This window comes from Anguilla rostrata, chromosome 1 (assembly GCF_018555375.3).
Source record: "Anguilla rostrata isolate EN2019 chromosome 1, ASM1855537v3, whole genome shotgun sequence".
In the NCBI taxonomy this organism is placed as follows: domain Eukaryota; kingdom Metazoa; phylum Chordata; class Actinopteri; order Anguilliformes; family Anguillidae; genus Anguilla; species Anguilla rostrata.
This window is the reverse complement of record NC_057933.1, coordinates 81,268,604-81,285,757: the sequence shown is the minus strand read 5'-3', so window position 1 is coordinate 81,285,757 and position 17,154 is coordinate 81,268,604. Positions and strand designations below refer to the sequence as shown.

Below are 17,154 nucleotides of genomic sequence, written 5' to 3'. Positions count from 1 at the left end.
TGTACTCCTTTTATTTAAAAGTTACACCAGTTCACCACTGTGCCATTTCTACTAACTAGCCTATATTTCTTCACTTGGCTACCGTACAAAACCTTAATATCAGCAAACGCCACGTTTCTACATTCATGTTACCTCGCCCTGTTCTCTATCTAGGCACATACGCTACAAACAATTACTACTACATTCTGCAACTCTGCAGTTTGAACAGCTAGTCCGTCCGTGGCCTAGTGGGTACGGTTACAGGCTTGGGAACACTGGTTCGTATGTTCAAGCCCAGCTTGGAACACGTTTCTTTAACTTGCTTCGACCCTCACTAATAATTGTCTACTACTTCTTAATTATTGCTTTTGCACCACATCTACCCACCGTTCACCGTTCACTTATTAACCGGCTACAATATTGCTAAGATATATGCATTATGACTTACCGTCTGTACGTTCAGTTATTTACCGGCTACAATATTGCTAAGCCATATGGATTCAACGGAAGCTCTTCTGTGCTTACTGGCTTGAGTTCTCCTTTAAAACCACCGGCAGGTTCGCTAATGATATTTCACGCATTGCATAGCTATGGCATTAGCTAACGAAGTCACAGACTGGTAAACCTCACTCACTCACGGCCACCCATATGCATTTCATGACGCAAATGTATTCCTTTTATTTAAAAGTTACACCAGTTCACCACTGTGCCATTTCTACTAACTATATTTCTTCACTTGGCTACCGTACAAAACCTTCATATCAGCAAACGCCACGTTTCTACATTCATGTTACCTCGCCCTGTTCTCTATCTAGCCACATAGGCTACACACAATTACTACGTATGTACGTTCTGCAACTCCGCATTGAAACATTACATTTAAAATCATGATTCACTCATAAGTATAACTACTAGCACTGAACATGAGAATAACACATTCGTGCAATAGATTACATTACAGGCAAATAATGTGTGCAATGTTATTTAACCCTCCACTTCAACAACTAACGTTAAATACCGACTGTTACCATTTGATAAGCTCGCTCATGGTCACTCCATTTACTTCGCAGTATACTCCGTGATCATGTCAACCTTCACCTACATGCCCATTCTGCTAAAAACATATTGTTTCAACTACGGAATTTCGTAATTTCATTTTAATTTCTCTCACACTGTTGTTATTCTCTCATATGCAAATCCTGCTGGGACATATGCGTCTGCTCCTATTCTCCACTATCATGTTTTCCGGTTCTACTTTAGCAAAACAGCGAAGAGGATTCCTACCTGCAGATAAGCATCAAAATGCCTTATAAACCTTACAAACACTAAAAGTGCATCTCCACGAAATAACAGACAATGGAGCAGGACAGAAGGATAAACCTTACAAACACTAAAAGTGCATCTCCACGAAATAACAGACAATGGAGCAGGACCGAAGGCTACACAAGTTGCGACCTAGGGAGTTATAATTCTACGGGCGTGTTGATTATTTTGTCAGTCAAGGCTCGTTGGATGGACGTCAAATCCGTGAGTACATACCATATTCCATCTGCGTTCCTGATGCGTTTACGCTTACGCCACTGCATCCTTTCTCACAGCCACTGTTTTCACATATATAGCAAACCGAAACTGCTGAACGGTACACGCTCATCAGACTGTACAGATTCACACAACGATAGCCATAATCCACAACTGTTTCTTGCAGGGTCGCATTTCTCACTCTCATAATAAAACGCTTTGCAAAAAGAACTGATATCTCATAAAAAACACGTTTTCAACGTACAAAAATGCCAAGTTACTAAAAAGTATTGATATCAAAATGACGCCAAGTTACGATACTACAAACAATATAGGCTATCTTGCCTCACCGAAATGACATAAGATGTATCTCAAAGCAATGCTACCCAATATTTCCTCAGTTCTTTCAAGTCACTTGGCCCTGTGTATAAGCATGCACTACATGAACAGGCCAAACATATGTGTGGATGGCTCTCTCACAGTCAAGATTGATTGAATAGGTGTGTGTATGTCCAATTTGTATTGGTATGTAGGCCTATGTATTTCGCTGCCCAGGCTTTCTGTTGCGTGAATGATAGTATGTTTATTGGTACAAGTGTGTTCGTGAATGTGAATGTAAGATGCTGAATGATTTCCCATCATTCCGTACGGTTCTGACAGTATTTTACGCAGTTGTTTCATGGTCAATAATATATATATATATATACACACACACAGGGACGAGCACAGACATTTTGAGGGGCTGTTGCTCTAACCTGAAAAAGGGGCAACCCCCTTCTAAATATTGAGGGGAACGTATCCACTGCGTCCCCCCGAAATCTACACCACTATATCAATATATATAATATGTATTGATATAGTGGTGTAGCTAAGTAGACTATTCAACAATTAGCTAGCTCCTAGAGCTAGCCAGCGCTACGCTACCATCAACACAACGCACAGCACTCATACGCCGTTATGCACTTCTAGCTAGCCACCTCTACAGCATTTTCAGTAATAGGCTAGGGGAGTATGTAGCTGAAATCCTCTACGGAAAGCAACCTCACAGTGATCTTATCTACGATCAGTAGGTAATGTTGTGAGAGCCAACTTTTTTTTATTTTATTTTTTTTAGTCACTGACATTTCCTTCTGACGTCTTCGACGGCGATCGCGACCACGACATTTATTTTGCCTTTTTTGTATAGCTATTTCCGTGGATAAAATTGCATTTATTATTATTATTTATTAGTAAAAACATTTACTTCATATCCAGGGAGGTAGCCAACTACTTGAAAGTTAGATTACATGTGTAGCCGTTTACTGATACGATTGCGTTTCATGCTGGAAAATAACCCGTTAAACCAGAAAAATTGCTGAGTTGTCTTAGAATCTTTATCGCAGAAACTGGCGCTGTAACGAAATGTTAAGTACGTCACAATGGATATAACAGCTGTTTTAGAATGTCATTGCGTCACCCGGACCATTTTGCAGCCAATGCCACAACAGCAAAAATAAAATTATTATTATTATTATTATTATTATTATTATTATTATTATTATCCTCCAGAGGGGCAGCTCAGCCAAAGAGGGCAAATTGGCTGTTGCTCGGGCAACTTTAGCCCGGCCTTGTGCACGTCCTTATATATATATATATATATATTCGTCCCTCCCCCCCATGCAAAAGCATGCGAAAGTTTAAATTTATTCGCCCAAGTGAGAAATAAAAATAATCGCAGTAAATTGCTCGTTACTCTGCTGCCGCTATTTTACTGTAAATTGAAATAAATACAAAATTAATTTCATTATTATAGTAATATACTGTACATTTATTTACAGTATGAACAATGTAGAATTACAGTAGGCCTATATTTCTTATGACTCTGCTGCCACTATTTTACTGTTATCTGAGAGGATTTATTTTATTTTATTACAGTGAAGCAATTCATTTTTTTAAAGTACTGAAATTGTACCAGGTCTCCCCTATTATTTTGTTTAAAAACGCCAAATAAACGAAGGATGGTCCTGATATAAATGTTTGTCTCCTAGCATGTATGTTATATTTGAAAATGTATATTGTGCCGTATTACATTTTTTTTTTAAAGATTTTTCTTTTTCAGCACTATACGGAAAGTAATCTTCAGGTAGGCTATTGAAAGTGCATCCCGTCGCTCATAGGGAGACGTGATATTATTACCCTTCGGTCAGACAATTAAAAACGAAATCTTGAAAATATACCAACACAGCGATAGGTTAACCCACACACGTCATTTCGTTTATTTTTAATTTTTCATTGACTAAATCGTGCTACACAGACAGAAACGCGTGCGCCTACTTGCATAGCAACATAGGCTACAGGCTGTATGAAAACAAATAACAAGAACACTTGGCAAATTACAAATAAAAATAAATGGTCTAAACCTAAATAAAGTGGCCCGTGTGTTTGTGTGTCTGTGTGTGTGCATACTCATTTACTGGTGGTAAACCAATCAGTCAGTCGAATCAATTTAAAATGTAAAATATTTATTTCATACTTTATATAAATTATACATTTAGTCTAAAAAAATAGCTTATTTAGAATATTCTCCTCTGTTCGTAAAATTGTTTTAAATTGAATAGATACGTGGTAAGCCTATACCTTTATTATGACAAAGTTACTTGGCCTCATCACGCCAAGTGGTGCATAAGGCCTCCACAAGGTCCCTCCATCTCTAACGACGCCACCCTGGAAAATCCAAATTGTTACAGAAACCTTCATTATGACAAACGGAAGAGTGTTTCGGAAGCATTTGAATGGGGAGCCAAGATGGCGGCGTAATCTACAGAACGCGACAGAATCCTCTCCTAAATTTATTTTTAATATAGCAACTTAGACTTGATTAATATCAAATAACTTGTTCGAAACAAGTAAGACATTAGTAACTGGCATTGATTTCATTCCAAACATCAATCTTGCATTGACATTTCAGGATTAGTATTAGTACAGACACGGACTTTTCCCAACTAGCTAGCTAGCTAACTTTTTGTGATCCGGATCTCGTGCAGTGTAGCTCATGGCTAACAACGGGAACAAACGTAAGTCTCCAAACGCTGGTGCACCTCATCACATCCAGACTCTCCATTGAAAACCCCAACTACCAAAAACAGGAAAATATTCGAAGATGATGTTGCTCAAAGCATCATTACAAAACTAACAGTGGCGATAAGTGAGAGAGCAGATGGCTTGCAGGCAGGTATTGAAAACTTGAAAGAATCAGTCGAATCTGTCTTCGCTGAAGTAAAAGATCTAAAAAGAAAGATGGAGAATACGGTCATCAGAGTTGGTAAAACCGAACGAAAATTGGCTGAGATGGAAAACAAGGTGTTAGAACTCTCACGGTATAAAAGACGCTGGAACTTGCGCCTGTTTGGTCTCGTCGAAGAGGAAGGGGAGGACGTTCGGAAAAAGGTGATCTCCATTTGTCAGAAAACTGCTCCAGACCTCAAGGACGAACTCCCTGATGTGACTGACAGCGTTCATCGGCTTGGAAAAGCTCACCAGGACAAGCAACGAGCAAGAGGTGTTATTCTACAGTTTTCAATGAGGCACTACCGCGACGGCGTCTGGAAAGCTGCGAAACACTCAACATATCTCCAAGAGAATAAACTGCGTTTCAAGGAAGACTTCTCCCCAGATGACAGGGCAAGACGTAACCTGCTGTGGCCGTTAGTGGAGAAGGCTAGAAAAGAAGGCAAGATAGCCTATTTCGTCGGAGTAAGAGCCTTCATCGAGAAGAAGGAGATTCATCCCCCAACAGACTGTGCAAACTGTTGATCACTCAATTCAGGTTTGATAACATATCCAATTTTGGAATGCGACAATATAAATTCCCATTGTTGTTGGGTTATGTAATGTTAAGTACAACAAGTAAAAAAAAAAAAAAAATGTTTTTATAAGTCACAGGTGAAACTTTTTTTTTCTAACCTAACCTACACAAGTTAATTTCCTTGCATTTATATATATATATATATATATATATATATATATGTTGTTCTCGGTCTTGAACAATAGAACATGTGGGACCTAATTAATAGAAACCTGCTTACTAACGTTGCTATGATATTATGTTTTAAAAAGGAGAGCGTTCTGTTCTAGAGAGAATACTACTCTTCAGTTCTCAGGGTATTAAGCCACTTAGCTACACTATAGCTTACTCCAGCTCGTTGTTTTTTCCATTTTCATTATTTCATCTTTAACAGTTGTTTCGTTCAACACTCAGGGACCAAGGGACAAGGTAAAACGAAAAGCTATTTTTCTTTATGCAAAAAGTTTTAATGCAGATTTTTGTTTTATACAGGACACTCATTCAGAGGCAAATTACTTTAAATTTTGGAAATCGCAATGGGGTGAAGAAATTTGGCTCTCCCATGGCTCAAATCATTCGGTAGGTGTTACACTACACTAAAACATAGATTCAGTGGTAAAATCCTCTTCTCCCTCTCTGATCAACTGGGTCACTTTCTCTTCTTGGTTATTTCACTTAATGTGGAGTTGTTTTTGCTTGGCAACATATGCGTATAGTAAGAAAAAAGAAAACATAGATTTAATAGAAATATTGAATATTAAAATAGAATATATATATATTGGGGAAATATACAAATATGAAAATAATTTTGGGTGGAGACTTTAATTTAACTATAAACGATACCATCGACAGATGGCCTGCAAAATCTAGTGCCAATTCGAATGCCATCCTGACAGACTTCATGTATAAGCTAAACCTTACACATATATGAAGATTAAAGAACCCAAATATGGTAGATTTTATGTGGGGAAACAAAACTGGTTCTCTTAAATCCAAAATAGATCTATGGATAATTTCACATACTATGGTGGACTCTACACTTAGAGCTGTAATCTTACCGGCCCCCTTGTCTGATCATAAAGTTATCTTATTGGAAGTAGTTATGTCTGCCGGTCATCATTCAACAAAGAACACTGGTTACTGGAAGCTTAACAACTCTTTATTAACACACACATCCTTAGAAAAGGATATCTTCGAGAAAATAAATAAGTACTGGCAATTAGGTCTTACTCAAAATGCATTTAGCATAAATTGGGAACTCCTCAAATTTGAACTCTGGTGCTTGCTGATGAAAACAGGAGCGGAATTAGTGAACAACAGAAGAAAAGTAGAAACCCAACTAATTGCAGATATTATAACACTTAATGTGGCGCCTGGTAACATGTCTGAGGAAAATAAAGTAAAATTAGCAGAATTACAACTTAAATTAGACAACATTTACATTTATAAAGCTAAAGGAGCTTTTATACGTTCTAGGAAAAAATGGCTCGAAGAAGGGGAACGAAATTCAACATATTTTTTTAAACTAGAAAAGCACCATCAGGAGAATAATCGTCTAATAAAATTGAAAATTGATTATTCGATTATAGAAGACCCCCTGGAATCTCTAAGCACTGTGAAAATTTCTATAAAAAACTGTATAACTCAAGTTCCTCAATTTCTGACATACAAAATTATCTCCAAAATTTAAAAGATGTAAAAACATTAAGTAAAGAAAATACAAGCATATGTGACTTGCCTATCACTGTAAATGATATTAAAGACTCTAAGTAAACTCAAACCTACTAAGTCTCCAGGTACTCATGGGCTAACAGCCGAGTTCTATGAAAAATTATCAGTTGAATTATCACCCTTCCTGCATAAGGTATTCATGGAAAGTTTTGATCATGGACACCTTCCCCCTACCATGACTCAAGGTCTAATTAATCTGATTCCAAACCTCTTCCCATTAAAACATGTGATGATGAAAGGTTACATAACATACCGGTAAAAAACACAGTTAAATATCTTTAGAAAATTTTAGTCCTTTGATCAAAACAATTGAACAGAAATTAAACCTCTGGCTTCAAAGGGACTTACCGATTTTTGGAAGATTGCTGTACTAAAATAGACAAATCTTATTTAATTTTATTTGAAAAAAGAAACCTCACCTAATTAAAAAGAATGTATTAATGAATAAGCCATGCTTGGGTGGTATTAGTGCTCTAGATTTCTCCACTTTAAACATAACCTTTAAGATAAACTGGATCAAAGCTTTTCTCAAGAATCCCTCAATTTGGAATGTTATACCTTCCTGTTATTTTTAATTCTGTTGGTGGCTTACCTTTTTTGTTAAAGGTGCACCTTCAGTATTTCCAAGATTCCACTAAAACTTTCAGCTTTTCATAAACAAATGCTCTTAAACTGGTCACTAATGTATAAGCATAACTTTTCTCCACATAAATATTTTATATGGAACAATGTTGACATACGATTTAAGAATAAGACTCTATTCAATAGGAGATGGTTTGACAGAAACATATTTTTAGTTAGTCAGCTGTTCAGCTCTGCAGGCCATATACTCACGTATGAACAATTCCTTAATTTATATAATTTTCCAGTCAATCCAAAGGATTTTGCTGCTGTGTTCGATGCAATTCCCACTGGTGCCAAAATACTACTGGCATCTGCGCCCAAAGGAGAAGACAGAGTGATTCCTTCCTTAGACCCTGGTAACATTTATATTGATGCTGAATATCATTTAATGAGTGTCAAAGCTACTAACCAATGCATAAGGAATATACTCCTCAGGGATAGTGTTACTACCTCCCCTGCAGTATTTTTCTGGAACAACATATTTAACAACATCCAGTGGAAATGATCATGGTTACTGTCAAGAAAATATTTATTAACTAACAAGGTTAAGGAAGTGTCATTAAAATAATGCACCGATGCTACCCTGTTAAGACCTACCTCTCTAGATATAAGATTGATATTGAAGCTAGCTGTAGTTTTTGTAGAAACAAGGATGAAACCTTAATTAATCTTTTTTGGGAATGTGCATATAGCAGTATCTTCTGGACTGATATAAATAACTTAATACACAGGGAAATCACCAATTTCAATGTGAAAAAAGAGCATGTCTTTTTTGGAGTTACTAAAAATGACCTTAATGATGTCTATTCTTTGCAGATTATCAATCTAATGTTATTATTCGGTAAATATCATATACACACCAGCAAATTCTCTGCCCAAAGACCCAACTTCTTTGTATTCAGAGCCACTTTTAACCAATATATAGAAACTCTTAAACTGAGTAAACATTGTAACGCCATTAAAACTCATGACTATATTATGCTAAGCCCCCGAGTTACTGTACTTTTATTTATTTATTTTTCTTTTTGTGTGTACTTTGCTTCGCTTGTATCCTGTTGTCTGTATAATTGTATCATTATATAAATGTAGTTGCAATCGCAATGTTCTGATCTTTGATCAAAAAAATAAATAAATAAATAAAATAAAATTGCGGCGACAGGATAGGCTACACTGCAATAAAGTAAGAATAAAGGCTCTGGGGGAAAAAAAATGCATTTGAAGGCCGGCTCAATAATACGCTAAAATACACATGTACGCCTACTGATTTCACTAATGACAGGCATTTTTTATATAGGCTACTTTTTTTTTTTAATTCTCAAACGACGCAATTCATTACATGATAAAAATATAATTTTTTATTTCCCAGTAGAAATATAAGAAAAAGCGTATATTTGTTAGGTGAAAATGAACCGTGATCGCATTAGCTGAACATTTGCAAATGTAAATTTTGTCCTTCGCAACTTACAAATTAGACATTTTTTATGACGTCGCCAAACTGAATAAAAGCGAACGATCGCAGATAACCGAGTGAGAGAACAAATTTAGACTGAATTAAGACAAACGTATTTTGAATGAACAGTTTCGTCTATATTAAAATTAATGGGAAATTGCACAAATACATGCGGCTATTGATTCATCTCAGCAAGTTATTTACAATTAAATTGTTGATATTGCATGGGCCTATTAATAATCTGTAAACACTGGATACATTGTCAATTAGGCCAAATCGTATGGTATTTTGAAACAGCAAAACTTCAAAATGATGATGAAATAATGCATAATGACAGTATTGATGAAGATGATAACTGAACAGTACTAAAAAGAAGAGGAAACTGAGTTTATTCTTTTTTGTTTTTTTTAGAAAGGAATATAAAATAGAACAACTTTGTACTTGTTGAGCTGCGGTTTTTTGTTTCTTGACGGTTTCCAAATAAGAAGTCGAATACAAGTCTGTATATTCCAATGCAGATTCCCAGCACTCAACCGAAATTCTGAAGCCTCAAGCTGAAATTATTCTCATGAAGAGGGCAATGTTGCCGCAACACCATAATAATTAAAAAATAATAAAATTAAAAAAATATATATATTGTATATAGCCTATATATTAAATTCATACATTTAAAATGTTAAACTTTCTAAATATTTCTGCCTAAATGCGCTTTCAAATCCATACTGTCGCGTCCACATATTTATTTTCAAAAAGAGCCTAGGCCGCGCGCTCCGTGCTTGCTCCTTTCTGAGGTGATCGGAAGACTTGCAGCGCGCGAATGTGGCACGGTCTGTCAAAGCGTCACTTTTTTTTCTTCAGCCACCGACAGACAAGGAAAAGGTAGGTAGCGACGATTCAAATATTACAAAAATACCATAGTGTTAACCAGTGTTTTAATTGGACCAAAATAAGTGCCGGTACCTACTCCTCAAAATACATACTGTTTAAAATAAATTAATGTTGGTAATCAAAAGAAGAAGCACTGGCGTTAACTATCATTCGGTGATGGCAACTGGCGGATCCTAACTCTGTTCGGGCAAGTGGAATGCCTCATGTAGTTGTCTGATCGGACAAGTATGATAAATATGATAAATATGTAACGTTATCTGAAAATAAAGTGTTTGTTTGAGCCGAAGCGCAACCTGTTCCAGTTGAGCTACGTAGGCTACGTGCCTACCATTTCTTTTTAAAAATCTAGAGCTACTGTTATAATGGTACAATACATCTGATTAAAATGGTGACCTGGAGAAGCCCGTCAGATGTCGTGGCCGAAAATTGTTGGCAAATCGCCAAAACAGCGCGAATTAAAAAAAAAAAATTTTTTAGGGCATTTAAAATGTTTGAGTGATTCAACTACTTCCATTTCCATACTACAACATTGTGATTTCTTTCCCATGAAAACGAAAGGGAAAGTGTTTATTTTTAAGGTTTTGTGAATGTAGTGAGCTAGCAAAACTGAGAGTTAGGCTACAGTTGCTACAGCTGACAAAGAGGGCTGCATTCTAATGACGATTATTATTATAACGAGAGGAGCAGTCTCACAAGCTGCTGCAATGTCCAGAAATTAATACAGATAAAACTAGCGAATAAAAAATATATTAATCAAGCATCTAAGTTAGTTAGGAAATGTTTGTATCATGCGTCTCAGTAGAATTAGAATGTAACAGAACAGAATCTTTAAAGCCATTTTTCTCACTTTTTCCTTTTTTTTTTTGCATGGACAATGCATGTAAACTCTGTCATTGAGTGTGAGAGAGACAGAGAGAGAGGGCTTTGAATGTGGACCCAGCTCAGATTATATTGTTAAATAAAAAGATAAAACATTCTAAGTACTATTTTTTCATGGTAATTGAGTTAATTTAGCAGAAGTGTCCCTTTTAAAGTGCAATATTTAACTTTTCTTGAGTATCAATTTTGGTTATATAGTCCTCTATTCTTGAAGATAGAACTTCTAGATGGACAATGTGCTCTTTTAATTGTTCTCACCCCACCATAACTCAAAATACAGGCCTATTTTGCTTCAATATTTACAAACAATACAAGGGTTAACAAACCTTTTGTGGTTTCAAAGTACATCTAAAACTACTTTTTAGCTCTTGCAAACTGTTATTCCTTGTATCAAGAGCTCGTCAGAGCTATAAGATAGATTTAGATATATAAAAAAAAAAAACCTTTAAGAAGTCTCAAGGTTATGGAGGTTATGTTTTCATAGTCTTAAACTTTTTTGCCTTTGCTACACCCCCCCCCCCCCCTTCCGGACACCCACCACCACACCAGGAGATCAATTCCACAGGAAACACCTAAGGTAGGTATTGTTATTTTTTACTGGTGTTAATATGAGAAATGAGAATGCAAAGTTATTTACAGAAACTGTGTATAACTGTGAAAATGTAGAATTTGAAAATACTTTACTGTAAAAATGCTTAACTGCATTTTTCTCAGAGTGCAATCTAATATAGCCTATATTTTACATGAATGCGCATATATGGTGCTTTGCTGTGTACAGTACAATTATGTTTTGCTTGATCTGCAATGTGGGCATTTCTATCAGCATAAGAGTAGTAACAGATAGTAGTAGTTTATACTTTGGCAAACTTTCTTTACCAAAGCAGTTCATAATACATGCTGTTAACACATATGACTACAAACATGACTAACTGCCAACTATGGGGAAGTTAGTCAATATTATAGAATTAAAAAATATTAGTGATATGCGAACTCAGTTATGCTCTCAATTTACACGAAGGCCTGGTGTGTATGGATAATGAATATGGACACCCGCAACATTTCTAAAATGGACTTTCGCAATGCTGGAAATATCAGACAAATATGTTCAAACATGAATTTATTACCAAACTAAATGACTATTGTCAACAAAAATATATTTTAAATGTTCATAAGTAAGATCCTACGTATGAGTTAAGTTTCTCACACCTTTCAATCGGGTTTTTTTTGTCCACCCAGTCTCCGATAATGGCTCCAAGCAGCAGCACTGACCCTGCCACCGCAAGCCCGTATACGGCCGTCAGCAACAGACTATTGCCGTGGAGCTCCACCAGAAACACGGCCACAGCGACATTACACATCCAGTCTCCCTGAAAATCAAGTACACCAAATGTCAAACAGCAAATATGAACACGAATGACACGCCTAACCTAGGCTACTCCAACTTCTTCAGTGCGCAGGTGGCCGGCCGTTCCTATATTTCAGCCTATTGCACGCAGCATTCAAATGGTACATGTCAATACAAATAAGTGAATCGAGATTTAATAACAAGAAAGCATGACACTATTGATGATAACCTGCAAAAAGGAAATAGTTTACTTTTAGCGGCTAGACCACATCTTCCGTAGAAAAACGCCGCACATGAAGTAACCTCTTGTCAGTGAAAGCAGACATTTTTAATTACCAGCTATCATAAAGAAGATCCGCGTAATTTTGGCAAATATCTTCTGCTGCAAATGTAATCTGAATTTCTCGGGTAGCATTGCAGTCAAGCAAATTTGTTTGTAAAAGTATTTAATAAATTCATCTGATTCTCTGGGTCCGTGCATGCACACATAGTGACGCCTGTCAACAGAAAATAGTCATAGATAAGCTGTTAGATGTGTCCAGTGTAAGTGTGTACTGTTGTAATTTTGATGCATCCTCTGATATGTTTCGCAATATTTATCGCTGCATAGTTTTACTTACCCACGTCAACGACAACAGCGCATGTCCAAGGTAAATAAGAAACTTCACAGATGGTAATAAATTGTTCACAGATTCTGCAAGAATTTGCATGATATCAATTACGGTGTATTGGGCATATATATTAAACACGTTCAAGTATTGTTACATGAATTCACCAACTGCAAGGAAAATTAAACGTCGGCTACTCAAAGAATGTATTATCATGATCAGACAAGCAAGCAATATGCCGAAAAACACCCCATTTTAAATCGTGCACCGCGAGATTTTGCGAGGAAGTTTGTGTGGCGTGAATACTATGCCATAGTAACCTATTGCCTATTTCTCGCCTCATATGTGTTCAGGAATATATTTTTGTTGACAGTTTAGGTGGGAAAAGAGAAAGTTTATCAACGGCATATTGCGCAGTTTTGATGTGTAACCGAAACCAAGGACCGGTCAGCGTCTCCCCGCCTACACTGTGCGTAGTAGGCTCCCGCCCCTTTAACATATTCGTTCATGCGGCAGCGCAGCGTCGCGCAGCCTGTCCAGGACGCACGGAGTGACAAATTAGATAAGGACACCCCGTTAGATATTCTCAGGACACGAACACGGCAAACAGGACACGGCAAACTATGACAGGGCCGTTCCTTGTCTATACTGGTAAGTGTTACTCCCTGTATCATTTGAAACGTAGCCTATAAAGTGTTACGTCCCTCCGCCTCAGGTGGGGTTGCTGGCCGTTTGGACACACGTTTTTGTCTCGTTACAGGTAATTGAGGGCACCTGTGGTTAGGATTTTTTTCCTATTCCGTTAGATAGGATCGGGGAAGCCCACAATGGAGTTAAATGGTAGCGCCACTGATTGGTTTAATCACTGCATTTGTATCACCTGTTTCGTCCAGTTGGGCCGATTGAGTTGGGGAAAGGAGGGCCATATAAATCGTTTGATTTATATGGCTTCTTTTTTGATAGCGCTGTTCAGTTTGATAACTGGGAGTAACATGGACGCCTAAACATTTATGTAAAGTTTTGGTTAGTCTCTTGTTATCGGTGCTTCATGATAATTGTCTAGCTGTCAGCTAATTCTCCTGCACAGTGTTTTGCTTACAGCGTTCGGCCACGTTAGACTGGTTTGGCCCAGACGGCCTTTCGATTTCCGAACTTCGCGTCTATTGCTTTCTCGTTCCTTATTGTGCAGTATACTATCGTGCATTTGTCAGTTTCCGAACATCAAGTCTCTGACCTTGTCTGTTTCGTGTTAGCCTGGTAGCGCTTCAGCCCTATATGATTTTATTGCGGAACCCTCCGATAAACTGCTTGAACCTCGATATGTAACGTTGAGTTTGCTCGAGTGTCTGTGTAGCTACTTGCACATGGTGTAGACTAATAGTCCTTTGAGCTTTCACTGAACATCCTTTCACTACGTTCACTGCTACCTTGCACCCAGGCAGATTCTCTCACAGTACGCGCGCACACAGCCTACACACGAGCGCGCGATAACGTTAGCTAGTCATTGATGCCCGTAATGTTCAGGAAATTGTTAATTTACCGACAATCAAAGCTTGGCATTCAACTAAATGTTCGTATGTTGTTCGCCTTTTGCTTATAGCCTTGTTTTTGTTACAAAGTGTCTACTGACTGACAGCAGCCTCGCTGTTCGGTTAGCTAACTGTTAAGAAGCGCTAACGCTAGCTCACGTTCAGATTTTCAGATTAACGTTAGCAAAATAGTGAAAAGATCAGGAGGGAGGCTAGTTTTCATTTGATTGTTACTCTAGAGTAGACTGGTTATTTTTTTGGCTGACGATTTCTTGGTTTGATATGTTCGCCCCCCTAGACAACATGGACCTAAGGAGTTTTTTTTAAAGTTTTTTTCTTCTCAAAGAAGAGGAAAGTAGGCCAAGTCATCACTGGTAGTAGGCTAATCTGTTAATTTAAGATAACTAACAGCAGAGTCCCTTGTAATGGCCAAGGGCTCCCCCAGAGCTCGAGTTTAAGGACCTCCCGTCGTCACGGGGCCGATAAAGATAGGATCGGGGAGGATTAATTTTGGGAGTTGAAGGAAAAAAAAACCCTGCTAACGTTACAATGAACGGCGATGAAAATGAAACTGACTGCACGTTTTGTGTAGCGCGCACAGGTCTTATGAGGCTAAACCTCCTTGACAACATACACGAACGAAATTAGGAATCACCCTTCCCCAGTAAATAGTTGTCAACTCCTGAGTATTCAGTGCACAGTTAACTGGATGTTAAGTAAGGGATAATGTACAGCGAGCCGGTCATTTACGAAATAATCCCCGACGGGGTGATGCATGACCACAACGCGAAGCGCAATAATGACCGGCTCGCTATACATACTCATAAGAAAACACGTTTTCAACGTACAAAAATGCCAAGTTACTCACACATTGGGATGGCAGGTATGCCATCCCGCCAAGTTACGCCTTGGCGGGGGCATGCCCCATACCTATACAGCACCGAGAGTTTGGCACTTTTCAGGGTTCCCCACAGAAATAACCACAACAGCCACAGACACTCAGCCCTTAAAAACATTAAATTCTGTACATTCTGACCCCATTTCAACAAACAGAATTCATAAACAACTTCACATGTCCACACAATAAAGCTCCAAACTAAGGGGATTTTGCGTTTTCTCCTTCTTCTCTTTCTTCTTCTTCTCATTCTTATTTTTCCTGCCGCCTATCCCACTAACAACATGTCTCCCCATTGGACATTTCACTGACATCAGCCAAATCTTCACGACCCAATCAAAAACGCGCATACACACGCAAAATACCCATACCTTTCTACTCTGAAACATTTCCAGTTTAAACAGCTAGTCCGCCTGTGGCCTAGTGGGCAAGGTTACAGTCTTGAGAACACGGAGTCGTAGGTTCAAGCCCAGCTAGGAACGTGTTTCTTTAACCTGCTTCGACCCTCACTAATTATTGTCTACTACTTATCAATTATTGCTTTTGCACCATATCTACCCGCCGTTCACCGTTCAGTTATTAACCGGCTACAATATTGCTAAGCCATATGGATTCAACGGGAGCTCTTCTGTGCTTACTGGCCTGTGTTCTTCTTTAAAACCACCGGCAGGTTTGCTAATGATATGTCACGCATTGCATAGCTATGGCATGGTGCTGCACTAACGAAGTCACAGACTGGTAAACCTCCGGTTTAAGGCTTGAATCCCGACTCGCCCTCAGGCAGATCATTTCCTCTTTTACACTAACATTTCCTTACGCTCATATTTGCTTTACCAAAACTCACTCACGGCCACCCATATGCATTTCATGACGCAAATGTATTCCTTTTATTAAAAAGTTACACCAGTTCACCGCTGTGCCATTTCTACTAACTATATTTCTTCACTTGGCTACCGTACAAAACCTTCATATCAGCAAACGCCACGTTTCTACATTCATGTTACCTCGCCCTGTTGTCTATCTAGCCACATAGGCTACAAACAATTACTACGTATGTACGTTCTGCAACTCCGCTTTAAAACATTACATTTAAAATCATGATTCACTCATAAGTATAACTACTAGCACTGAACATGAGAAAAACACATTCGTGCAATAGATTGCACTTGTTATTTAACCCTCCACTTAAACAACTAACGTTAAATACAGACTGTTATATACCGTTTGATAAGGAAACTAAGCTCGCTCATGGTCACTTCATTTACTTCGCACTATAGTCTGTGATCATGTCAACCTTCACCTACATGCCCATTCTGCTAAAAAACATATTGTTTCAACTACGCAATTTCATCATTTCGCCTAATTTAACTCACACTTGTTATTTTCTCATATGCAAAGCCTGCTGGGACATATGCGTCTGCTCCTATTCTCCACTATCAACTTTTCCGGTTCTACCTTAACAAAACAGCAAAGAGGATTCCTACCTGCAGATAAGCCTATCAAAATGCCTTATAAACCTTACAAACACTAAAAGTGCATCTTCACGAAATAACAGACAACGGAGCAGGACAGAAGGGTACACAAGTTGCGACCTAGGCAGCTCTAATTCTACGGGCTTGCTGATTCTTTTGTCAATCAAGGCTCGTTGGATGCCCTTCAAATCCGTGAGTAGCCTACATAGCTACACTGGCCATATTTCACCTTTTCTGATGCGTTTACAATTACGCCACCGCACTATTTGTCACAGCCACTGTTTTACATATATAGCAAACCGAAACTGCTAAACGTACACGCTCATCAGACTGTACAAATTCACACAATGATAGCCATAATCCACAACCGTTTCTTACAGGGTCACTTCGCATTTCTCACTCTCGTAATAAAA

At 38.0% G+C, this 17,154-nt stretch overlaps 1 protein-coding gene across 7 annotated transcripts in view; it reads left to right on the top strand.

The window, feature by feature from the left end:
* Positions 1-4,258: 4,258 nt before the first annotated feature.
* The window catches only part of lsr (lipolysis stimulated lipoprotein receptor), a 45,006-nt gene continuing 32,110 nt past the window's right edge, over positions 4,259-17,154 (top strand). For 2 of the 7 annotated variants that reach the window (XM_064304771.1, XM_064304763.1), the window contains exon 1: positions 13,159-13,496. In XM_064304771.1, coding sequence (XP_064160841.1) covers positions 13,469-13,496 — 28 coding nt within the window. In that variant the 5' untranslated portion in view covers positions 13,159-13,468. Of the gene's footprint in view, positions 5,303-5,812; positions 5,900-13,158; positions 13,497-13,550; positions 13,606-13,759; positions 13,869-17,154 lie in introns of those variants that run through there. The other 5 variants (XM_064304825.1, XM_064304818.1, XM_064304791.1 and 2 more) reach the window with 4 other exon arrangements.